A 26638-nucleotide genomic window follows, 5' to 3' on the forward strand; every position below is an offset into this window, starting at 1 on the left:
ACGGGGTTACTGGAACGAGATGTGCATCCTGGAGTTGCTGTGGAGGTTCAGAGGACTGAGAAAGCAGAGGGAGCAATATCTGAAAAGAGGTGGTGAAGCGATATGAAAGCACTGGTCCTTGTGCTTCAGCTGAGTCGTGGGAGATTCCAATAATGTTGAGAGTTTTGGATTCCACATAATGTAGGAGACGGATGTGATGCTGGGGCACCAGCCCAGCCTCAGGCTGTTACAAAGGCAATAGCTACTGGGTGTCTCCTTTTTATCAACAGCTGTCATTACTTATGCTGTATGATATAATGGAGATTTACATTTTTTCAGTGGAACAACTGAATTAGACAAAATGATTTTTGCTTGAGCGACAAAGGCGAAACTTGTATCCATCTGAGGTGTGATAATAAATGGAAAAAAAACATCTCATTAGACGTTGGAAGATTCAAGGAGACAGACATGTTACATTCTCCTCTGTAGACAAGCAGCTCTTTATATTTACCTGGACTGTTTTGAAATTCCAGGCCTGGTTTCTTAATTGCCATCTCTCACTCGGAACCCGAGGTGGTTGCTGGCAGGCTTTTCGTGAGATCTGTTCTCCGTCATTTCTGCCAAGACTGTCTGCTTGGGTAGAAAACCAATCTCTCAAGAGCAGCAGAACAACAAATGCACTTATTATTTACCTGAATCTTAGGTGTCTACACAGTACACATCCTTAATCATTTTCTCCTTTGAATTATGTACACAAGCTGATATATACATAGAACTCCAAGCATTGTCATTACAGCAGATTGTATCGAGCTGACATCTTAGTAAATAAGGAGGGGCATGTAGTGCCCCACCCCGTGTTGGGGGGGTTGGGGGGGGATGACAGGTGGGGGAGAAATGTCCCCGGGAGGTGATAAAAGAATACAGAGTAGTTATTTATTTATTATTACATACTCATATTAGCTGTTGTATCACATCCCCAATTAGAAATGCCAGACACATCGTTTATCAGTTCCTTGTCATCACTCTGTAATTTCAGTTTTTGTATCTATCATTTCTCTGATTATTTTATTAGCTCGTCCATCATGCAGTGGGAGAAGGGGTTTTGCAATCGTTTCTGTGTCTGTCCAGACCATAACATTTTAAGGCGTAGCCTGTAGGGCAATGCCCTCTAGAACAGCGTTTGTCTGTCCGTCACTCGCAAATGGCGTATATATGTATGTACACTACTTGGTCAAAAGTATGCGGACAGCCCCTTCCAATTAGTGGATTCGGCTGTTTCATCCACACCCATTGCTTGATATATATAATCAAGCACACAGCCATGCAATCTCCATAGATAAACATTGGCAGTAGAATGGGCCGTACTGAAGAGCTCAGTGACTTTCAACGTGGCACCGTCATAGGATACCAACTTTTTCAACAAGTCAGTTCGTCAAATTTCTGCACTACTAGAGCTGCCCCGGTCAACTGTAAGTGCTGTTATTGTGGAGTGGAAACATCGAGGAGCAACAACAGCTCATCCGCGAAATGGTAGGCCACACAAGCTCACAGAACGGGACCGCCGAGTGCTGCAGCACGTAAAAATCGTCTGTCCTCAGTTGCAACACTCACCACTGAGTTCCAAACTGCCTCTGGAAGCAACGTCAGCACAACAACTGTTCGTCGAGAGCTTCATGAAATGGGTTTCCATGGCCGAGCAGCCGCACACAAGCCGAAGATCATCATGCGCAATGCCAAGCGTCGGCTGGAGTGGTGTAAACCTCGCTGGCATTGGACTCTGGAGCAGTGGAAACGCGTTCTCTGGAGTGATGAATCACGCTTCACCATCTGGCAGTCTGACGGACGAATCTGGGTTTGGCGGATGGCAAGGGAACGCTACCTGCCCGAATGCATAGTGCCAACTGTAAAGTTTTGTGGAGGAGGAATAATGGTTTGGGGCTGTTTTTCATGGTTTGGGCTAGGCCCCTTAGTTCCAGTGAAGTGAAATCTTAACGCGACAGCATACAATGACATTGTAGATGATTGTGTGGTTCCAACTTTGTGGCAACAGTTTGGGGAAGGCCCTTTCCTGTTTCAGCATGACAATGCCCCTGTGCACAAAGCGAGGTCCATACAGAAATGGTTTGATGAGATCGGTGTGGAAGAACTTGACTGGCCTGCACAGAGCCCTGACCTCAACCCCATAGAACACCTTTGGGATGAATTGGAATGCCGACTGCGAGCCAGGCCTAATCCCCCAACATCAGTGTCTGACCTCACTAATGCTCTTGTGGCTGAATGGAAGCAAATCCCCACAGCAATGTTCCAACATCTAGTGGAAAGCCTTCCCAGAAGAGTGGAGGCTGTTATAGCAGCAAAGCCAACCAAGGGGGGACCAACTCCATATTAATGCCCATAATCTCTATTTTCATTCCAAACAGCATAACTCCAATCGTAAATTAAATTGCATTAATATAAAAAAAATAAACTTTTACCAACACAATCGTGGCATAAACAAATATTTAAATCCATGCTAACATTACATCCAGATATGGAGCAGTTCCGTACGGTTGAAAATTGAAAATCGTAATTGTATTCACTAAATTCCAAACAGCATCATTCCAATCATAAATTGACTGATACTATAACAAAATACTGTGTTAAATCACGATTGTATTGAGATATTGATAAACCAGCTCATTATCGTCATGTGTTCACTTCCAGATTTGGAGCAGCTCGGTATTGAGTCAATTTCAAAATCATAATTTTATTGAGGAATTTATGAAACCTACCTTACAACATCCACCGAGACCCCAAAATGTTCTGCAGAAGGTTTGGCGGGGCTAGCCCCAAAAACTGAGGGAGTAGTTTGGGGACGAACAGACAGACACTCCTGTTTTATAATATGGATTCATTAAACCTGCTTGTTTTCATAATTGACGTTTGCTTTTGGTTCTTGAGTCTGCGGGGAGGGAGGGGGCAGGAGGGGTTGGGAGGAGGGTAAGGAGAGGGTGAGAAAATAGAGAGGGTGTAGCAGATTTGTTTAGCGCCTGTGACTTGAGACACCCTCCCTCCTATAAGTAATAATAATGATACATTTTATTTACATAGCACCTTTTGACTATGGACACAAGGTGCCGGGAGAAAGTGAAAGTGAAAGGAAGAGAGAAAGAAGAGGGAGTGGGGGTGTGGAGAGGGGTGAAAGAGCAAATGAGGACGCTGCTTGTGAGGCACTCAATTCAAAGTAAGCCACGTTCATTGTGCTGTGTGGAACTTACAAGTCGTCTCGCCATCCTCGTTAGTAGGGGGAGTAGTGGGGTTGGGGGGAGGAGGAACAAGGAAGGGAGAGGTCCGTTTTATGCCGATGAAAATGTCCCTGGGTCCCATAGCCGTGTATGCAAATTTTGGTGGAGAAGGGCCAAGGCAGCTCAATCAATCATCTAATAAGGCCTCCTACCGCTCGGCAGGCTGCGGAGTTTATCTCAAGCGAGATCAGGGTTAGCAAGAACGATCCCATTACAATATTATACATTTACGTATGGTACGGTATATAAAAATATTGTGACATCCCAGGTCGAAAATCCCACATAAACCAATAGAGGCCCGTAGGTCATTTATATGGGTCTCCATTGGAAATCACAGTATCAGTTGGTTTCTGCAGGAACCAGTGGTCCAATTTCACTGGTCCACCAGGTTTTTCTACTGGTCCAATTTCCTATGGGATTTTTATGGGATGTGCCCTATTGGTTTTATATGGGATTTTCGACCTGGGATTTTGTCTCCCTCCCCCAACTAATCCTTTCCTTCCCTCATATCTCCTCCCAAACTATGTCTCTTTTTTTTTCTTTTCCTTTCTTTTTCTCTTTCTTTCTTTCTTTTTCTTTCTCTCTTTCTCTCTCTCTTCCTCTCTCTCTCTCTCTCTCTCTCTCTCTCTCTCTCTCTCTCTCTCTCTCTCTCTCTCTCTCTCTCTCTCTCTATTCAACTACCCCCCTCCATCGCACACTACCCTACCCCTCTCTTAATTTAATTATATGTTTAGCCCCACCCTCTTGTGTCGACAATAAATATTACCCCCATATCCCTTTCCCAACTGCAATAATAAACACTTATTTAATTAGTCTTGGCATACCACAAACGCCTGCTGCTGCACCAACACAAGGTTCTAGTATCAACGCTGTTGCTGCGTAACAAATGACACTTTATCGATGCCTCGCACGCTTTGCTTCTGATGGGGGACGGGGAAGCGGGGACTAGATATATAAGCTCTCAGCCTCGAGGCTTTACTGCAACACTCAAATCCATTTATATTCCCCTCGACGAAACTTGAGGCACAGTCACCAAAATGTCTTTTCTAGGTCACAACCATTTGTTTCCAACAAAGGTAACTTATTGTGAGCTTCTGTCACAATATTCCAAAGCGATTGCACATTTCAACAACATTGTGAGTAAAACGGTCTTTCACTCACAGGTGCCATCGCATCAAACTTTGACTTCCCACCGATGAAGAGAGAGGATTAGAGGAATCCTGACTTGACAGCTACTTACAAACAGAAATGCTTTACTGTGCTCTTGACTTTTAAAATGCCATGTGATATTTACCAGGCAGGACAAGTGCCGTGAGAAAAGACAATCTAATGTTTTTATTTATGAAACAGGACAGATATAAAAACGAAAAAGGTCATTATATACAAGATTGGAGAAAAGCAAAGTCGTGTGCCCAGATTGTTCATTTAATCCTAGGACCAAGGCCAGAAAACACATATTGCCTATTGAGAATCAGGAAATTAAGTCTCAAAGTCTTTCCCATGAAATTGGATGTACTATTACTCGTGATGACTTCACGCCTTTGTGCGATGCCTGCGGCCTCGAGGTTTGTTACGTACACACCTAGCATGTACTTTTCACACTCTTACCACAAAGTCATCACAAACAATTCAACAAACCTGAAAACGACGAAATATTTTCATCTGATCAAATCAAATATGAAAAAAAAAATTTAAAAAATGTTTAATCAACTCTGAAGATTAGAAATGCATGTCATAGAAAATCTAAAGGCCGGAAGGCACTATGCACCTTTTTGTTTAGCAAGTTGCCAGATGTATATTGGACTAAACCCCACTAATCGTGACAAGTTGCCAAAAAGAAGAATAAAAAGAGCAACGCTCCGACTTCCGCAACTTTTGTGACTGATAGCTGCAGCCAATCAAGTCACTATGCAATGTCATGTGACAGATAAGGTCATGAGACGAAGATAAATAGCTAAATATGCATACGTGAAGTTGTGCAACTACGAGTGGCAGAAAATGTCTACGTCTTTAAGTTTGATTTTGCATCAACTTTATCCTGAGCAAAATCAATAGGAAGTGGTTGTGGAAGAGTCGGAAGACATCCAAACATGTAGATCCCTGGGTAACAACTTTTGCAACTTTTTATATGCGACGAGAACGGCACTCAGTAGAGAAAATACCTCCGCCAGGTGAACAGTTAACGTTTTGTATCCCAGAATAGACCAGAAAATCACATTTAATAAAAATCATTCGTCCACAACTTTTTGAGATATCCTGCTGTACGTTGGTTTCGTGTTATCACTCAATGGTGAAGAATCACTTAAAAAAATTATACTAGCCAGATCCGGATTCGGATCGTCACCAAAAGTGAATCGATTCTTCCTTGTCACACACACCTGTCCACCAAGTTTCGTCCAAATCCGTCCATAACTTTTTGAGATATCCTGCCATATGTTGGTTTTAGCCCCATCACTCAATGGTGAAGAACCACATAAAAAATTAACAATACTCATATCCGAATCTACATTCAGATCTTCACCAAAATCGAATTGAATCGTCCTGGTCACACACCCAACCTGTCCACCAAGTTTCGTCCAAATCCGTCCATAACTTTGAGATATCCTGCTATGTATCGTTTTTGGCCCCATCTACCAATGGTGAATAATCACTGTAAAAATTCTAGTCGCCGGATCCATTTCCGGATCTTCACCAAAATCAAATAATTTCGTCCTCATCACATACGCTACATCTCGGCCAAATTTCGTCCGAATCCGTCCACACCTTTTTGAGATATCTTGTTCACAGACAAACAAACAAACAGACAGACAAGGGTGAAAACGTAACCTCCATCCACCTTTGGTGGCAAAGGTAATGAGGTGAGAATGAACTCATGGAGTCTCTTGTAAGGACTATTTCCATATTGTGGAAGATCTTGTTTAATTAAACCAATTCGATCTTGTCATTGGACCTCAGTTTGATTCACGACCACCTTCCCACAGAACAACAGGCCTAGGAGCGGCAGTGGTACAGATCCCACAAACTCGAAGTTTTTTTTAATCTTGCACAATTTGCATCTCTAATTTACGACTACCGGGTGGAAAAACGTTAGCGTGGCAGTTGGGACAGTTAGAATCACAGTCGCTTAAAATGAATGTTCTCACTCAAGATTATGAGAAGCTGAAACAATTCCACTGAGAGGTGATGTCCCCGCATTTTCAAATAGTTGATAAGTCAGACATGGACTTCCTATTTAGATCGGACAAATGGAAATTCCTTTTCTTTGGTAGGAAAATCCAAGAACAATGAATGGCTTTTTATCAGAACCAAAAACCGAATCTCCCACCAATGATTATGGATTGTTTCGATGCACGAAGGTTATGTTTTTACCCCTGCTTTTGAGCAGGATGTCTCAAAAAGTTATGCATGGATTCGGACGATACTTCGTGGACAGGTCTGAACTAATTAATTCGATTTTGATAAAGATGCAGATAAGATAATTTTTTTTAGTGATTCTTCACCATTGAGAGATGGGGCCAAAAACAATATGGAGCGCGATATCTCAAAACGCTGCGGACGATTTATGACAAAACCTGGTGGACAGGTTGAGTGTATGACAAGGCCGAATTGATTACATTTTGGTTACGATACGGATTCGAGAATATTTATATTTCGTGAATATTTTTTGAGGAGCAGGGGTAGGTAGGGTAGGTATAACAGAACATTTACAAAGGTATGCTAACTGCCCTGGGATGCAAAATGGCGTTATCCATTCATCTGAGTCATGGCGGCATACCTTTGCATTGACAAAAGCTATCAATTGAATTCTCCGCTAATGTAGACCAACATTAGACTCGGCAAAGATGAGCGTTCTTCCATCTCAAAGGCTGTAGGAGTGCAGGCCAGTGAAAAGCAAAACCCAAAATTCCATAAACATCAGACCAAAATATCCTCAAATCCCAGTTCAGAGAAGTGATAGGCCAGAAAATTTCTGACTTCTTTAATGAAGTTTTAAAGTTTTACCCCTTCATTTACAACACCTGTTCCTGTGCAACGTAAATAAAAAATGAATTCCAACAGTTGTCGATAAAAGTTTGACAAAGCCGGTTGGTAATTATCCAAAATTCCACACACATTCTCAAAAGGAGGTCACACTTCCAACATATTCTTTCCCAAAACTCTTCAACCAATTTCAGTATTCTGGTGAGCAAGGCATCGTTGAGAAAGACTGCGTTTCCAGAAGTTACTTGTAGATTAACTCAACAGATTATCCAAAATGGCACAGCTGCTACTAGTAGCGGAGTTCAAGAAGACGGCGCAGCTTGCGTTTGTTTCTTGGCCACGGTTTATTGTAGCGGCCAGAATTTAACAGTTGTTCTTTGCTGTCATGTGGTTGTGCCCCATACTGTATCTGAAAGGAACACAGTGCATGGAGAGGTTGCAGGAGCACCTAAAGATGGAAAGAAAGTGGGAAGAGAAAGAGGAGAGAAAAGCATGCGTGAAGATATCGGCATAGGTAATACACGGTCGCCGAGGAGGTTGTGGGTGAGGGCAAAAGCAAGATTTACACATTACCCAAACTCTCTTGCATCTTGCTTTTCCACCCACCTCTCGAAGTTGAGGTTGTCCTTCGAGAAGGGCAAGTGCACATGCTGCTGACTCAAGTGTAGACAAACACGTCTGGGATGGTTGAGTCCGAATTACGTAGCTGCTGCACTCTTCAGCTTGTAGCCGCACCTAGATCCAAACAAAACAAAAAGAAGAAGAAGAAACAGTGAAGCCAAGTGACTTCCATGTCGTCACACATAAATGGAGGTCAAAAACGTTTTCCCCCAACAATCCTGCAATTTCACTCCTTAATTTCGAACAATTTTGTAAGTACGTTCTTGCAACTTTCACCTGCTGTGGGATCTGTAGCAACGGGTTGCCCTCGTACAGATTGTGGGCTTGTCTCCATGTTCCATCTAGCAGTAGTAATGAGAACGGAGCAAGGTTGGGATCAGGACACACTCCGACGCTCAGCTTACGGGCGTGTCGTCCCGGAAACAGCAGCAATGTGCTGGGGCTCCGGCACACGCGCGCCAACTCGGGGTACCTGCGGGCGCCGTGGAGAAATCGCAACAGGATGGACTTGTAATCCTAGCTTTGTGCACATTCGTCCATGCATGTCCCCATTTGTTTGCACATGCAAAATATTCTGGGCCGTCGCCCCGATTCAACTATCTATCCCATAATAAAACAACAAATCAGAGTCAGCATCGTTTTTCAAAGGCAAAAAACACAAGTTTTACGTGCAAGAAGTCATCCAATAAACTCGGCTTCAATCTCTCGTGGACGAACTCACTAAATGTGCCAATCCATTTGGGTTTCCGGCGGATTGGAAAGTCAATGCGACACTTCACTGAAGACGGACGCACAGATCGAGATCGACATGCTCATCCAGCCTGGTTTCTTCCCTTACAACTCGAATCTTTCATCTTTTTCAATTGAACCCAGCGAACGAGACACTTTCCTTTTGCCCAAAGTTATTTCCTCGCCCAGCAAAATCTGCGGTAGCGGACCAATGAAACGAATCTGCTCTTACAGAAGTCATTTGTGACACACTGTAATTGCAGCTTACAGTTATTTCAAAATAATTCATCTTTGCGATAATTTGCAGAATAATTTGCAATGATTGTGTGATCCAAAGCATTACGATGGCTCGGAAGCCTCTCCAGAACGGCCATTAACCCATTGATAACCGATGTCCCCACATATCAATGCAGCCTAATGATGGCAAAGTTGAGACGGAACAAATAACAGTTGGGATATAATTTATGCTCGTGACAATGCAGCTGTGACGAATTGAAAATGATTACTTTCCACACGGCACAAAAAATTATCAACGTTTCATCACACTCGGATCGCCTTTGCCCCTGCTGGAACGACGGGTGTTTAGTATTCTTCGCAATGCCAACGTGGTTACAACCGATGATGCGACCAGTCCGAGGAATGGAAGCATAGGTTCCTTTTTATTCCCAAAAACCGGCAAGGGGTGGATTTCAAATCGAGTGTGGAATCTCAAGGGTGCAGAAAAATCAAGTCATTTTGGTAACCCGGTCATTGTGGTTTAAAGCAATTAATCAGTGAAAATGCAAACGCGTACCTTAATACGACGTCGTCTCGAGCCTACATATCCAAATCTCCTGAGATATAAAACCCACCTTAGGATTATATGACAGAGTGAAGTGGGGCAAGAGAGGGGGAGGAGTGGGGGAGCGAGGAGGTGGATTAACAACAGAATAAGTAAATAAAAATCCACATCACAAACACGCAGGCCGTGATTCATTTTGATCCTTTCTCCGCAGTTTGGATGATGTATCAGGGCTTCATGTATTACATACATCATAACAACACACCAGCATTTAATGTATTATGGAACAGAACCAATGCATGAGGACTCAATGAGAGGAAATGTTATAAAGTGCTATACAAGAGATCGCTATCAAATGCAAACAGCGATAGACTGCCGGCATCACAGACAGCCAAAAGCTGCTTTGTTTTATTGGGTTTCTCTCTTGCGGAGGCTTAAAATATGTTTTTTTTTTGGCGGCGATTTCTTTGTAGAAGCAGAATGTAATGACAAGTAGATAAGCCATGGGAATTGGCTACTTGGCCCAACATATGCACCTCCCAGAACTACATGTACTGCAGTGACAAGTATAGAGCTAACCTAAAGAAAGCACTGATTCTTGTCAGGGTGTCACCACACAAGAGCCATAAGCGCTATATAAAATAAATGCATTATTATTATTATTATTATAAGGTCTTTTTCAAAAGATGACATATATGGTCTTTAAAGTACACAACCAAAAGAGAGATGAGACAGCGGTGGTTTACGTCCCCATCTCAACAATGGAATGCTCAGACAATGCAGCAGCCTTTGTTACGCTGCACCTGAACAACATTATGAGTTAGATTATACCCTGTCAAAGATCAATCACAGACTAGATGATTCAGTGGAAAACACCTGCCAAATGATACACCACATGACCAAAAGTATGTGGACACCCGAACATCACACATCTCATTCCAAAATCATGGGCATTAATATGGAGTTGGTCCCCCGTTTGCTGTTGTTGCCTCCACTCTTCTGGGAAGGCTTTCCACTAGATGTTGGAACATTGCTGTGGGGATTTGCTTCCATTCAGCCACAAGAGCATTAGTTAGGTCGGGCACTGACGTTGGGTGATTAGGCCTGGCTCACAGTCGGCGTTCCAATTCATCCCAAAGGTGTTCGATGGGGTTGAGGTCAGGGCTCTGTGCATGCCAGTCAAGTTCTTCCACACCGATCTTGGCAAATCATTTCTGTATGGAACTCGCTTTGTGCATGGGGCCATTGTCAGGCTGAAACATGAAAGGACCTTCCCCAAACTGTTGCCACAAAGTTGGAAGCACACAATCGTCTAGAATGTCATTGTATGGTGTAGCGTTAAGATTTCCCTTCAATGGAACGAAGGGGGCTAGCCCGAACCATGAAAAACAGCCCCAAAACCGTTATTCCTCTTCCACCAAACTTTACAGTTAGCACTATGTATTCGGGCAGGTAGCGTTCTCCTGGCATCCGCCAAACCCAGATTCATCCGTCGGACTGCCAGATGGTGAAGTGCGATTCATCACTCCAGAGAACGTGTTTCCACTGCTCCAGAGTCCAATGGCGGAGAGCTTTACACCACTCAAGCCGACGCTTGGCATTGCGCATGGTGATCTTAGGCTTGTGTGCAGCTGCTCAGCCATGGAAACCCATTTCATGAAGCTCCTGACAAACAGTTGTTGGGCTGACATTGCTTTCAGAGGCAGTTTGGAACTCGGTATTGAGTGTTGCAATCGAGGACAGACGATTTTTACGTGCTATGCGCTTCAGCACTCGGCGGTCCCGGTCTGTGAGCTTGTATGGCCTACCACTTCGCGGCTGAGCTGTTGTTGCTCCGAGACGTTTCCGCTTCACAATAACTGCACTTACAGTTGACAGCAGAAATTTGATGAACTGACTTGTTGGAAAGATGGCATCCTATGACGGTGCCATGTTGAAAGTCACTAAGCTCTTCAGTATGGGCCATTCTACTGCCAATGTTTGTCTATGACTCCATGGAGATTGCATGGCTGTGTGCTTGATTATATATACTTGCCAGCAATGATTGTGGCTGAAATAGCCGAATCCACTAATTAGAAGGGGGTGTCCGCATACTTTTGGTCATGTAGTGTGTGTATATATATATATATATTGTTACAGATACGACTTTGATGGTATGGTGGGCCGAGCGGGATGGCCGCCGTATCCGTACAAGTTACCCGATTGTGCCCGAATGTTAACTAATCGCGCTACGCTGGCTCAATAGGAAAGAGAAGACACCCGGCTGGGTTACAATCACACAATACGACACCAGGGGTTCAGTTCTCAAGACCTCCGGAGGAGGTTATATTAAGGCGGAAAAGGTTAGATTACAGGGACAAGAGGGAAACATAGGAAGGTGGGCACTTAGACACAACCTTATATTAACCCTAGACAGACCACAGATAAACGGGACAACGCTGACTCACACGGGATTTGATGGCGAGGAAAGCGGCAGTCGATGGCTCAGGTGCACCTGGCTCAGGGACAGAATCACGTACGGTGGTGTCCAGCAGATGCGGGGAGGTCGCTCAGCGCTCGTGGGTCGCGACTTTGGTGGAGATGCCGGGGAGGTCGCTCAGCGCTCGGGAGGGTGGCGTCTTGTCCTTCCAAGCTCGGGGCGCATCTTACGTCACGTCCGGCGCGGGGCCGCGTATATCCGGCGGGGAGTCACGCCCTCGCTCGTTAGCTCCGCCCCATATGGCATCGGCCCATGGCTTCTCATTGGGTGCGGGGGTTACCGGCTCCGCCCTTGACGAGGGGCCGACAGGGAGCCCCCTTCTGGGTAACCCCGTCGAGCACATGTTCAATGGCGGCCAACCGAGCCGGAGTGAGGACGCAAAGCCGCTGTTGTTGTGGTTGTTGTTGGAGCTTGAGATGATGGGAAGAGATGCGGGGAGGTATGGGAAGGTCCTAAACTCCTACTGGTGCCATATCATCACATTCTGGTGCAACGAAGAGTCATAATTAATGGAAACAAGTCCTTAACTGACATAGATTAAGAATAACTAGCAAGATGTCCTATAATTGTCTACGTGTGGTGCGGGGGACCTGGGCACGACATTTAATGGGGGAATGAAGGGGAAGATCGGCTCTAATGGGTGTTGTTTACAGACAATGGGACTAGGGAATGGGGTAAGGGGAGAGTTGGGGAGTATCGGAGAAGATAGGGGAATATTTACAAGCGGATATGGAGGTCAAATTCCATATTCGCAACATTGCACCCTTCTCTACCCTCGGGGCGTCCCGACCCGATAAATTTTTACCTACTTTAGTGTGGCACGCAATGTAGTTCCCTCGACTATTAACTCTACCCTGAGTGCGACAGTTTTACAGATATTCACAAATGAGTAAATATGTCCCCCTGCGACGTTGCACCCTTCTCCTCACAGAAACACACCCACAGGATAACCGAATCCGGAAAGAATCCTCAAACTAAACATACAGCCGGTAGGGAGCATTATTTACAAGACTACGCTGATATCTACACTACGATCCAGGACCTGTCTTTGGAGGAACACATGCAGATGTTATGCATAGAGAGAGCGCGCTTGCCAACATCGATACACCAACCCACGAGTGCTCTGTGGCCGACGGCCTTTAATAACGTGCAGAGCACCCTTTCCGAGCATCAACAGCACCACCCCACCACCAATCGGTGCAGTCACCATTGTTCAATGATTAAAAATAAATGCGACAACCCCTAACCCTGCAGGTGTCTCTTGCTCTTCTTGTGGTGCACTTGGTGTTACTTAAAAGTGGTTCACCTGTATGGCATAGGTGCCACGTTGACCCATAGGTCCATCCCCGGGTGGTGCTTGGCCGCAAACGAACTGCGGTCCATCGTGGGTGGCCACAAACATTGCGGTCCATATGGTGTATCGATCCCGGCAGCAAGCAGCGAAAGTGCAGGCCCACAACTGCGTCGCCAGCACCTCTCTCTCCTCTCTCTCTACCCCAAAGCCAGATCCTCGGAGGTGGGAGACAAAAACAAGACAAGTGAGCAAGGTGGTAAGGGCGCAAAAGTGCACGCAATGCAAGGTGATGCACACTGGGGGCACATGGGAACCAGGTGAGACAGGTACGTTCCTACCGTACGCCCCCCCCACCAGGTAACCTACATGGCCCCTCCCTTACCCCTTACTGTATCAACAAAACACAACACTACCCATAAACATCTACTTTACAAATCCACAAACATCCCTACTGTCTTCCCCGTTCCTCCCATATACCAAATTCGTCTTCTCTCCCTCCTAACCAATCAAATTTGCCATTTTCAACTCTCATCAAAATTTGCCATCTCCAACTGAACATCAAAATTTGCCATCACCAATTCATCATCAGTCCCTCCTAGGGAGGGAGAGATGGAATCACCCCAATGTCTCATCCACGTCGTGATGCGTCTCACAAATCCTCACAGCAATTCTCATTTCTGCAACACAACCAAAGAAAACACAGGTGTGGAGTCATCATCATCACCACAGGTAAGTGGCTGCGTATGGTGCGACAGGTTCTTCAATCCTAACTATCTCCTAAATGACTTTAACAACTTTACACTACCCGGGGTCTCTCTCCGGCCAAACCATTGGCCCTCTTACACTATGGGTTCTAAAAACCAATTCCCATTGGCCAAACTGTGGTGCTCTTCAATTTGGGGTCTCACTCCCCCGATTCATCTCCCGGTGCCCTCGTACAATTTCTGGGCTGTGGCGTGTACCTCTCCCAGCGGGTCTACCCACCTGCACACCTCCACCACTGCAGTTGCCACCCGAGCTTACCTAGCTCCTCACCCTAACCTATCTACCTGGGGAAGGCCCTCTGGCGCTCTCCCCACTCCGTGCCCTCTCTGGCACTGGGCTGCCCGATCCACACCCGGGATCCTCAGGCACCCACTCACAACTACCGGCTCCCAGAGCCCACCTGCGGCCTCACCTGGCCGACATCCTCACAGTGGTGGAGTGCCCAACCAACTACACACACTAACAGGCTACACGCCCAGCCATTTCCACAACACTAATGCACCCATTCACAACACCATTCTGCAACCGCACCACAAATGCCAATATCCAACCACAATTTACCTGCACCCTCTACCTAACACTTACACTACCCGCCCCGGGTGCTCGTGAAAGGGGTCCACTCTTCCCCCATCCACACCTTCGCACCATGCACACCACTCCGTACCACTCACTCCAACTCTCTCCACACACCGGTACCTGCACACCTGTGCTCTCACACCTGGTGCCACCTGCACCCTTCTCTCCCCAAGCGCATTCGCGCTGATCCACACACTCACTACTCATACACTGCTCCACACACCTGTCCAGTTGCACACCTGTGCAATCACACCTGTTCAATTCTCACACACACACGGCATCATCTCAGCTAACTACTCCCTTCTGAAACTTGCGCTTCCCAGTCGTCCCTTTAACTATTGCGCTCCCACGTCATTATCATCCACACTAATCTACCTGCGTCCCCACTACAGGTATCAGTCACTAACTAATCTTAACGTTACCTAATGTCAATCTTCGCTAGATCCCTACACACCATATCCTAACCCACCCGGGCTAGTTTTCACTGCCATACACCCCATAAGCTATTGCTCCTTTGCCCCCCCATGGGAAGGATGGTGGATTTGCCATCCCACCACATCGGGGGTCTCTCACTACCAATTTTGCACCTCAAATTGCAACAAATTAAAAATTTGCCAATCATCTGCCAATCACTGTACCATTACCAATCATCACTCTGCCAATCCTTTGCCAATCATCAAATTTTGCTTTTCTCTAATTTTGGGTCCAAAACACTAACCTCATCACCCAGTCGACTCACTAATACCTCTCGGTGCGCCAATTCCTGTCCAAAGCCCGGCTTCGTAAAGCCAAACAATGGATGCTGGTTGTTTTGTGCCAGCTGCTGGATGCGTCCGGCACTCGGTGCAGGGACGGGGGCTTACCCGTGCCGAGATCCCACGCACCACCTCGGCGTGGAGCCATCCAATGCCCCGATCTCGACCTGCCGGCACGTCTCACCACAAAGTGGTCGCCATGACGACCCTTTCTATCGGGCTGCCAGCTCCGCCTAGTGGAGCCTGGACGCGGCCGTTCAAAGCGAGGCCCAGCACGCACCGAGGGCCCGACTCGGCTATAAGTCGTTCTAAACTCTATCCCGTCTAACGTCGATGCTTCACCTGGACGCTTACACCCCGCAGCCCGTCCCTTGCTCACACATCCAGCCGTTTCCATGCTCCTCGTACCTTTCCTTACACACCCAGGTACACTCATTCCACTCACAGCCTTGGTCACACACCTGACCACCGAACACTTTGGCACACATTCGTCGCTCGCACACCTCACCAATACACCTCTTCGCGCCCCCTCCTCGGTCACCTCCTCTGTGACAATCACAGGTGTGCTCTCATTCGCACACCCAACCACGTGCCTCACCACCAACTCCAGCGTGCATTCCCACTCACGCTCTACCATTCCAGGTGTGCATCCTTCCATCCCAGGTGTACATCCTCGCTCACCTGTCACAACTAACTCACGCTCCATGTCACTCTCACTACTTCCACCTCCATTCCTGACAGCGCACTCACCCTTACTCTTGACAGCGCACTCTTTCCTCGTGCACCTGTCCGTCACACACCTTTCTCGCGCACACTCTCCCGTTACACCCTCTGTAACACTCACCACAGGTGGACACTCTTCCTTACTTCTGACAGCGCACTCTTTCCTCATGCACCTGTCCGTCACACACCTTTCTCGCGCACACTCTCCCGTCACACCCTCTGTAACACTCACCACACCACGCTTCCATGTGCTCCCTCGCACACACGCAACGACCGACTCACTCTCGCCAGCACCCTCACTCCTTGGCACGCACTTTTTCCTCACACACCCCAGAGTCTGACTTTCTCGCACACCTCCTCTTTCGCACACCAGACCTGTCGCACACTTCACCAACGGCCTCTCACGAACACCCGGGTCTATCTCGACCCCCAAGCCTCTTAAATCACCTGGCGCATCATACGCACGACCATATTGGTCACCACTTACACCGGGTCCTCTTCCTCTTCGCTTCTCCTCCATCACCTGCGAATCCCTCATCCGGTTAATGAGCACATCATCACGATCCAAACACAGACTTTGGACCAATTCTTTTATCTCCTCTTTTATCTCTTTCTTATCCCCTCTCCGTCGCTTCTTAATTTCGCTCATCCCTTCTTCCACTTCTTCTAATTTGTGCTTCACCTCTTTTATTCCCCGGTACGTCTCCTCAAGCTCATCCTCTAAGGCTACCTTGACCGTTTCCAGGTGCGTCCTCACCTGCCGGTCCTTCGTCTCCATTACCTCTATCACCTCGTCCAACCTCGTTGTCAGTCCCTCACGTACCATCTGACATTCCCTCTTCGTCGCTACCAAGTCATCTTTTAGTTCTTTCTGTGTCGCCTTTAGACCTCCTAATACCGCAGTGTTCCTTTGAACCTGCTCCACTAACTCCGTCTGTCCCACCGTCAGCTGCTCCACCTCCTGCGTCAGGTCCTCTATGCCCCCTTGTAACTTTACAGTCGCCTTTCTCACCTCCTTTTCCATGTGCTCCTCACAGTGCCTCACCTCCTCGCGCACTCCTCCGACCTCCTCACTCACTCCTCTTCTGATCTCTTCTCCCATCACTTGCATCTCCTGCCCAGATGCCACCCTCATCTGCTCCATTTCCTCCCTGTGAGCATCCAGTTTGGTTTCTACCCCTATTCTGACCCCCTCTATCTGCTGCCCCATTTGGTTAACTTCCCTTTCCGCTTGGTCCCTCATGTCCCTCAATTTGCCTTCCATGGTGTTTTCTAACCCCTCTAACCCATTTTTCACTCCCTCTATTTGATTCTCCTGGGCAGCCATTCTATTTTCTACCCCCTCTAACCCATGTCTCACCTCTTTTATCCCATTGTCTAACCCCTCAAAATTTTTGTCTAACTTCTCAAAATTATTGTCTAACTTCTCAAATTTCATGTCTAATCCCTTAAAATTATTGTCTAATCCCTTAAAATTATTGTCTAATCCCTCACTGGTACCCCTCGCTTCGTCCCTCATTACCCCCAATTGCTCACTCCGAGCCCTCGCTTCGTCCCTTATTACCCCCATTTGGCCCTCCAATCGCTCACCCTGAGCATCCATCCGGTTCCCCATTTGTCCCATTTTGGCTTCTAGCCTGTCCATAAGGGCCCCCATTTGCAGGAGGAAAAGGTTCGGATCCACCAGGGGCGCTGTCACGGTCGCCGGCGCGGTGACCAGCGAGGCGCCATTTTGCGCGCCTGCTACCCTCGCTGTTTCGCTCTCCTCACGTCCCTCATTTTGGTCCTGGATCGACCCTACCTCACTCTCCCCTACCGGACCCCAGCCGTCTTGATCCGCCATAGCGCGACTTTCAAAATTCGGGTTTTTATTATTTTTTTTTTTTTGTAAAACACAATCAAATTTCGCTGTTATAATTTCGAGCGCGTAAACGCGCTCCGGGTCCAATCTCACTCCTCGACACCAATTGTTACAGATACGACTTTGATGGTATGGTGGGCCGAGCGGGATGGCCGCCGTATCCGTACAAGTTACCCGATTGTGCCCGAATGTTAACTAATCGCGCTACGCTGGCTCAATAGGAAAGAGAAGACACCCGGCTGGGTTACAATCACACAATACGACACCAGGGGTTCAGTTCTCAAGACCTCCGGAGGAGGTTATATTAAGGCGGAAAAGGTTAGATTACAGGGACAAGAGGGAAACATAGGAAGGTGGGCACTTAGACACAACCTTATATTAACCCTAGACAGACCACAGATAAACGGGACAACGCTGACTCACACGGGATTTGATGGCGAGGAAAGCGGCAGTCGATGGCTCAGGTGCACCTGGCTCAGGGACAGAATCACGTACGGTGGTGTCCAGCAGATGCGGGGAGGTCGCTCAGCGCTCGTGGGTCGCGACTTTGGTGGAGATGCCGGGGAGGTCGCTCAGCGCTCGGGAGGGTGGCGTCTTGTCCTTCCAAGCTCGGGGCGCATCTTACGTCACGTCCGGCGCGGGGCCGCGTATATCCGGCGGGGAGTCACGCCCTCGCTCGTTAGCTCCGCCCCATATGGCATCGGCCCATGGCTTCTCATTGGGTGCGGGGGTTACCGGCTCCGCCCTTGACGAGGGGCCGACAGGGAGCCCCCTTCTGGGTAACCCCGTCGAGCACATGTTCAATGGCGGCCAACCGAGCCGGAGTGAGGACGCAAAGCCGCTGTTGTTGTGGTTGTTGTTGGAGCTTGAGATGATGGGAAGAGATGCGGGGAGGTATGGGAAGGTCCTAAACTCCTACTGGTGCCATATCATCACATTCTGGTGCAACGAAGAGTCATAATTAATGGAAACAAGTCCTTAACTGACATAGATTAAGAATAACTAGCAAGATGTCCTATAATTGTCTACGTGTGGTGCGGGGGACCTGGGCACGACATTTAATGGGGGAATGAAGGGGAAGATCGGCTCTAATGGGTGTTGTTTACAGACAATGGGACTAGGGAATGGGGTAAGGGGAGAGTTGGGGAGTATCGGAGAAGATAGGGGAATATTTACAAGCGGATATGGAGGTCAAATTCCATATTCGCAACAATATATATATATATATATATATATATATATACTTATTATGTATGCAACTATAGTGGATTATTTGACCTCTACTCTTTGGAAGTGTTACTCCTTCTGACACAGCAGTGGACAGATGCCCTGCACCACAAGCAAGAGGTTCGGGGCATCTCGAGATATCTCTATAGCTTTCAGCATCCAGCCATGATTTCCAAGTTGTCTTACTTTGTCATTCTATCTCCAATGAGCAGAATCAGCAAGTGGCCCATTTCTATCCAATTATATATATCCAACTATCCAATCCACTTTTTTTTGGTCGCGACTGTAAGAAGTTCAGTCTCTGAAATGCCTTGGCCTCACCAACTGCCATAATCTTTCATATGATCAAATGAGAATCATAGGCAAAGATACCATATGGACATTATTCTCGATGGCGCCAAGGCACACCTGAGCAGCACCAAGCTCATAACTATATTCAAGGCTTTGATATGGCGCTCAGTGGAGTATAGCTCCCCACTCTGGGCTGTTGCTCCTGCTCCTCTTGAGATAGTTGAATGCAAGGCCTTCCACACCATTGGAATTTCAAGACAGGAGGTGGATTCAAAAGGACAATCAATCCCCCACTGGCAGCAAATTTGTGCGCTCACTATTGTATAAAGCTTACAGCTACCCTTCCCAAGCCACCATTGGTTGCACACATTCCTGAAATAAACCTGCTAACTCTACCAGCGTCCAGCTTGGATGCTCACTTGAATGGTTTCCTCCCCTTATTCTCCCAATTGTAGAATAGTCGCCATGCATATGTTGTTTTGTCGTCCTCACTTCAGTTTGTCAAATCTGCTGCTAACCAACAACCGTAACCCGAACCTACATTTTCCTAGCATGCATCATTCTCTTCCTTTTCTCATTTTTTATCCACACCCACTCCTCCTCCACGCACACGCGATGAATATATAAGGCCAGTGTTCAAATAGCACAAATAATAAAAACTTGATGATCCCATAAATATTTAAAATCTACTGCTTCCTGATTTCATGCAAGCCCTAAGAAGTTCATGATAAATGTTTTTCTTTTATATTCATATTTTAAACCTCTTGGAAATCAAACCTGAGCCTGCATATGTTACGTTTAATCCAGAGCCTTGCCATGCGTGTGCATATTCGTTTTTAAAATGGGTTAGTTCATTAATCGAAAGTTAGTTCTTATGACAATTTTAGTCAACAGACAAGAAAAAAACACTATCTTCGATATCACATTTCTATTCTCTGCCGGTCTATCCAGGGCGGAGCTTCACTGGCATGACTCCACCCACAATTCTTTCATCAAAAAAAAAAATCAAATTCAGCCATTTTGTGTGCTCCGTATAGGTCTCAGGCTTCAGGCCTTTGGTGTACATTTGAAGACTGAATAGCACGTCTTCTATCATGAAATAAAGGTATCTTCTGAGGAAATAAAGGTACGTTTTGATTATTGTTGAGGAAATGAGGTAATGCATGTTCTGTAGGGAATGATTGATACAGCGGTCTACTATACACTGCCCAAAGAAAAGTTTCATTCAATCAAGAGTACTGTTAAGTTTATGTACATTTAAAAACTGAACAACATGTCATCTATCATGAAAGAAAGGTATGCGGCAGAAAGAAAATAGTCATGATTAATACTGTATTTGAAGTCCAATAAATAAATAAAAACTCCAACCTGTCCTTTTGGTTTTTGCTCGAGTTTAAGGCTGAATAGTGTGCAAGTCCAGGAGCAATAAATAAGCTGTATTTCAAGTCTGTGTGCACATGTAATTAACATATTACGTGAAGTAAATAAACATCTTGCTATAATTCACCAAATGTCCGTCCGTCCGCTCAAAGGTACTGCAAAAACGGCTGAACCGATCGCAACGATATTTTGGGTGGGTATTCCTGGGACCCCTTGGAGTAAAATCGGCTCTATTGTTTTTCCAATTTTTTCCCCAATTTTCCAAGGTTTCCAATTTTTCCAAACACGATGGAATAATATTTACCGATATGAACAGTGATGTGGCTTTTGTTGAAATTCTACGTACCAGGAGAGAGTAGATCGACTCCTGACGAACTCTTCCGATATAAACGTACGGCTCCGAAATAACATGACAGCGTGTGCAAAGCGACTGAGAAACAGGTGCAGCGGCCGCTTCCGTGTTACAGATTCGGCGCACACTCTTCACACATAAATGTGCGACTGAGAAAGACGTGTAGCGGCCGCTTCTGTTTTGCAGAATTCAATCTTTTTTCAAAATGGGCGCCATGTACCGTTTAGATTTTCATGACTTGCGTGTGATATGATTCAACGGTTGTTTATACGAATCGTTTAAAATAAAATAAAAAGCCTTCAATTTCTGATATTTTGCCTTTTCATTTGGGCCTCCCAATTTAAGCCACGCCCATAGGGCGGGTACCGTTGCTCGTATATGTAATGTGGCAAGTATAAGGCGACAAAGCAGGCTGGATGGTAGGAATCGAAAGTTTTATTTTATTTATTTACTTTTACCAAACGTGGTAAAAACGCTTTTTGAAAGAATGTCAGTGACACAACATACACCAGAGAACTGAGACAGCAGTTTATTGATGAGTAACAACGATAAGGAGGTTCTAAGTAAGATGTCAAACTCTTGATGATTGTGGTGACAATGATATTAAATATGTCATGATCCATGCAAGAATGCCCTGTGACTTTTATGAGCAGGACAGGGCAGAGGGTGAGGGGGTTTGGGGTTCGGAATGGGGGGTGGGGGGATGGGAGGGCAAAGATGGGACAGTGTTGGGAGAGGGCGTTGAGACTTAGGGGGAAGGGGATGGGTGCAAGTGCTGTTATTGTGAAGTGGAAATGTCTGGGAGCAACAACAGCTCAGCCGTGAAGTGGTAGGCCACACAAGCTCACAGAACGGGACCGCTGAGTGCTGAAGCGCGTAAAAATCGTCTGTCCTCAGTTCCAACACTCACTACCGAGTTCCAAACTGCCTCTGGAAGCAATGTCAGCACAACAACTGTCTATTGGGAGCTTCATGAAATGGGTTTCCATGGCCGAGCAGCCGCACACAAGCCCAAGATCACCATGCGCAATGCCAAGCGTCGGCTGGAGTGGTGTAAAGCTTGCTGCCATTGGAGTCTGGAGCAGTGGAAACGCGGTCTCTGGAGTGGTGAATCACGCATCACCATCTGGCAGTCCGATGGATGAATCTGGGTTTGGCGGATGCCAGGAGAACGTTACCTGCCTGAATGCATAGTGCCAACTGTAAAGTTTGGTGGAAGAGGAATTATGGGGTGGCGCTGTTTTTCATGGTTCGGGCTGGGCCCCTTAGTTCCAGTGAAGGGAAATCTTAACGCTACAGCATACAATGACATTCTAGAATCTAGACGATTGTGTGCTTCCAACTTTGTAGCAACAGTTTGGGGAAGGCCTGTTTCTTTACTGTTTCAGCATGGCAATGCCCCAGTGCACAACGCGAGGTCCAAAGAGAAATGGTTTGTCGAGATCGGTGTGGAAGAACTTGACTGGCCTGCACAGAGTCATGACCTCATCCCCATCGAACACCTTTGGGATGAATTGGAACGCCGACTGCGAGCCAGGCCTAATCACCCAACATCAGTGCCCGACCTCACGAATGCTCTTGTGACTGAATGGAAGCAAATCCCCACAGCAATGTTCTAACATGTCGTGGAAAGCCTTCCCAGAAGAGTGGAGGCTGTTATAGCAGCAAAGGGGGGGGGGGGGGGGGGGACCAACTCCATAATAATGTCCATGATTTTGGAATGACATGTGTGATGTTTGGCTGTCCACATACTTTTGGTCATGTAGTGTATATATCCTCCCATTTGACCTCTTTCAATCAGCTCAAGAATGAAAGGCTTGCACCTTTTTCTTTTTAAATATCGTGGCATATTTATCACGGGATTCTGCCAGTATTAAATAAATGATTGATCGAATACAGGACTCTCAATCCAAAGTACATTTGAATTTTCCCACCTTTTGATAGAATGTCTATGCCAAATAAAAAGGTTCACAAAACAAAGCATAAAGTACTTCATTGGTGTTTTTTAACCAAACTATTCAAACCCTAGAATTTCAAACAATTCTTCTTCCATACAGGAGGCCAAATCTTTGAAGTTGAACGCATGAAACGAGATTGGTAATTGCAAAAGTAGAGTCATAACAAAAAATTGTTCTGAAAAAAGGATTCCTTCATTTTGCAAACATTAAATTACGTAGCTAATGCTATTTTTCATGCTGATTTGGAAAATGAGACAACCCTGAAATTTCCGTCTGGTTCAAACTATCCATTCCAAAGTTATAATTGAAATGGAAATGCTCAAAGTGATTGGCTACAAAATAGTTCATTAAAAATGTATTACAATACATTTGAAGCTTTCTTACACCTGCATGAGCACCGCTAATGGAAAACAGACGCCGGATTTTTATGTTAGAAATGTAATAAAATGGGTGTGAAACAGAAGTTGAGCAGAGGAAGAACAACCTTGACGAATAAACTTCTGATTCCTTGAAAGTTTCATTGCATTAGTAGAAGCGAGCGCTCGAATAACTAAACAGCCTGTGCAATGTGTCTTCACTAAGCGGGGAAACGTTGGAATCCCACGTGTAACGTTAGTGGTTCGCAGGTCTGTCGTGCCATAATGTTCGTCTGTGACGGAGGAATGGTTGTGACGACATCGTGATGGAAAGCCGAACTGCACTGAAAGCTATTTGTGCACCAGAGATGGCAACTTTTTGAAAATGAAAACCTGTTGATGCCACCAGTGGACGAATTGTCACCACATGCTCTTTTAATCGATAGAACCGTTCACCGAAGGAAACTGAACCGGTTGCTGGCAGTTCCTTGGGTCGTGGTTGTATCGGTGATTACCAATTGCTGGTAAACACCAAATAATTTCACTTTCACGGCACACACGGGTCCGCAAACAACCTCCTTCCGATTCCTGCTCACCTCCACTCATTCGTTCCTCTTTTCTTCCCCACCTGTGGAACCAACTTCTTCAGTCTCTTCAATCGCAGCATTCTCATCAGGGAATTCTCCCTCCCCCAACACTTCCAAGCCCACCTCTTTCCAAGTTTCCATTATTTTTTCTTAGAGTTTGCTTCTGTATCCATCTTTTCGCCCCCCCCCCCCCCCCGTGTCCTCTCCTAGCCCTCATTCTTCCCCACATTCGGTACTTATCCAGGTACTCCATCCAGGATTCCAGGGTATTCGGTACTCTGCATTGTGTAGAAATAACACTGGTCAGCTCGCATTTTACGTGATTGCCATGGGTAACCAAAACCAAAAGCCTCCAAAATCCCTGACTATACCCACTTTTAAAATGTTGATTTTTTTTTTTGTATACAGAATCGAGGCTCGTGAAAGAGCTAACATTTATTTCACAAACAAATCAAACAGACAAACAAAATATATAAAAAGAGGGAGCGGAAGACAAGATGGGGAGAGAAGGGGAAGCACACAAACACAACATTTGAGAGCAGGGAGATGTGTGGGAGGGAGAGGGCTTGGGGGGAGGAGGCGTGGGAAGGGGGGGGGGGGGGTGAGAAGTATAAAACACAACGACACCAAGGACTTCCAGGACAGAAGTTGGTATTTCAAAAAAGTGGATTTGGGGTGAAATTAGCGGGGGTAGAAAAGATCAAGGTTTTGGATGGGGGAAGATAAGAGATGGTGGTGAACAGCTGTTTTCAAGACCTGGAGGGTGGAGTGGGATTGAAGAGAGTGAGGGAGTTTGTTCCAGAGGCGGGAGAAAAGAGGAATGAAGGAGTGAAGGTGAGCAGAGAGTCTTGATTTTGGCAGTTTAACCATAAGAGGGTTGCAGGCAGATCTTGTGCGACCTGTAGGAATATTTGGGGGACAGAGCCCAGAGAGAGCTGGGGGGGCAAGGCCAGAGAGGAGTCGGTAGAAGACGGAAAGACCACCAACCTGCCTGTGGTGAGTGAGTGAAAGGCCCTTGGAGTTAGCTTCATCGCGGGAGATTCCAACGATTCTGAACGCTTTGGTTTCAACAGCGTGAAGACGAGCTGGGTGTGAGGCAGGAGCACCAGCCCAGAGGGGAGAGCAGTATTCCATTGAGCTGTGGATGAAAGCCTTTTATGTGGTGAGGAGCTCAGGTGTGCCAAGGAAGGACTTCGCACGACGGAGGATGCCCAGTCGGCGACTGGCTTTGGAGGACAGCTTGGAATTGTGGTTTTGCCAGGAAAAACACATCCTCCAAAAAACACATCCTCCAAAAAGCCTCCAAAATCCCTGACTATACCCACTTTTAAAAGGTTGAGATTTACACAGGTAATACTGCAAAAAATGTTATAAAAGAATATATTACATGGGGTAACTGGACATGGATGCAAAAAAACAGAACCCAACCAGAAAAACGGGACTGTTGGCACTAACAGGAGAATAGTCCAATTACGAAACCTTTGGATTCCACTCACTGAAGTACAGAAGCAATTGAGAAGCTCATGTTTTATCAAACTACCCCCAATTCCCTCCCTATTCCCGCTCCCCCACTTCCACTTGATAATCTTGATTCCATTCGCACCTAATGGATGAAAGTACAGAACCAGAGAGCATCTCAAAATGCAAAGCCTGTCCGTGTCCACTCTGTACTTTGACTGTACAACTAAACTCTGTACAACTAAACTTGACGAAAGCAGCTAAAAAAAGAAACCAAATGCAGAATCTATAAATAAATTTTCCCCATATTCCATAACAAAGGTTTGTTGAAAATTTAATGACAAAAGCTCAAATGGTAAGTAAAGAAACACAGAGGCGATTACAAAACCCATCTGTCTCGCACAGTGCGTTGGGCGGGCTAATAAGGCCTACTTGTACTTACTGTGACTTTGCCCTTTGATATTTCGACTCCATTGTTGATTACTCTTCTCCATATTCTCAGAGTAAAGGATTGTTGAAAATTTGATGACAAAAGTTCAAATGGGGGGGGAGAAACGTTATGGTCTGGACAGACACGGACACACAGGAGATTGTAAAAACCCAGTCTCCCACAGCATGTTGGACAGACTAACAAGAATCTTTTTAATCAAGTCTTCCAATTGGTTAAATTAAGGGTATAATTGCGTCATCAATTTTTTTTAAATTCCGACTTATTGTACCATATATCTTCAAATCGTGTAATATTGCGTACGTAATCAGTCACAACTCATTAATCCAGGTTGGAACCCAGCCAAAGCACAGAACGTGTGCCAGAGGTTGATCAAAACAGATTCTCATATAAAGCAAACAGGTTAAAATATTCATTAATGAACACGTCAACAAAACCAATTAGTATTGACCAAACAGAACATTGCACAGGAGTTACGAGCCAATTCAAGGAATGTCAGCAGCAAAACCAACCGAGGTTGTGTTTATGGCAGGTAGGCTTGCAGCCCAGCACCTGCCCAGGGTGGGGAAATAAAATAAAAGCTCTTTATAGGGTTTGTCAAAGCAGTTGCTGCTGCAAGAAATAACAAAAATGACCAGTCATCAAACAGCAATGCTAAAAGTACCCAAGTGGTCTCTCACAGGATGGTGCAGAGGTACCTCTGAGCTAGTCTTTCTAGTCTGGTTTCTGGTCCAACTATAAACTTTCGGAGAG

General features: G+C 46.0%; 1 protein-coding gene across 1 annotated transcript in view; it reads right to left on the reverse strand.

Moving 5' to 3' along the window:
• Positions 1-4575: 4575 nt before the first annotated feature.
• The window catches only part of DTWD2 (DTW motif tRNA-uridine aminocarboxypropyltransferase 2), an 89529-nt gene continuing 67466 nt past the window's right edge, over positions 4576-26638 (reverse strand). The window contains exons 4-6 of the mRNA XM_068121969.2: positions 8142-8337; positions 7851-7979; positions 4576-7692 (exon numbers count right to left, since the gene is read on the reverse strand). Coding sequence (XP_067978070.1) covers positions 7534-7692; positions 7851-7979; positions 8142-8337 — 484 coding nt within the window. The 3' untranslated portion in view covers positions 4576-7533. The remainder of the gene's footprint in view (positions 7693-7850; positions 7980-8141; positions 8338-26638) is intronic.

This window comes from Myxine glutinosa, chromosome 7, assembly GCF_964187855.1.
Source record: "Myxine glutinosa chromosome 7, kmMyxGlut1.1, whole genome shotgun sequence".
NCBI classification, from domain to species: Eukaryota; Metazoa; Chordata; class Myxini; order Myxiniformes; family Myxinidae; genus Myxine; species Myxine glutinosa.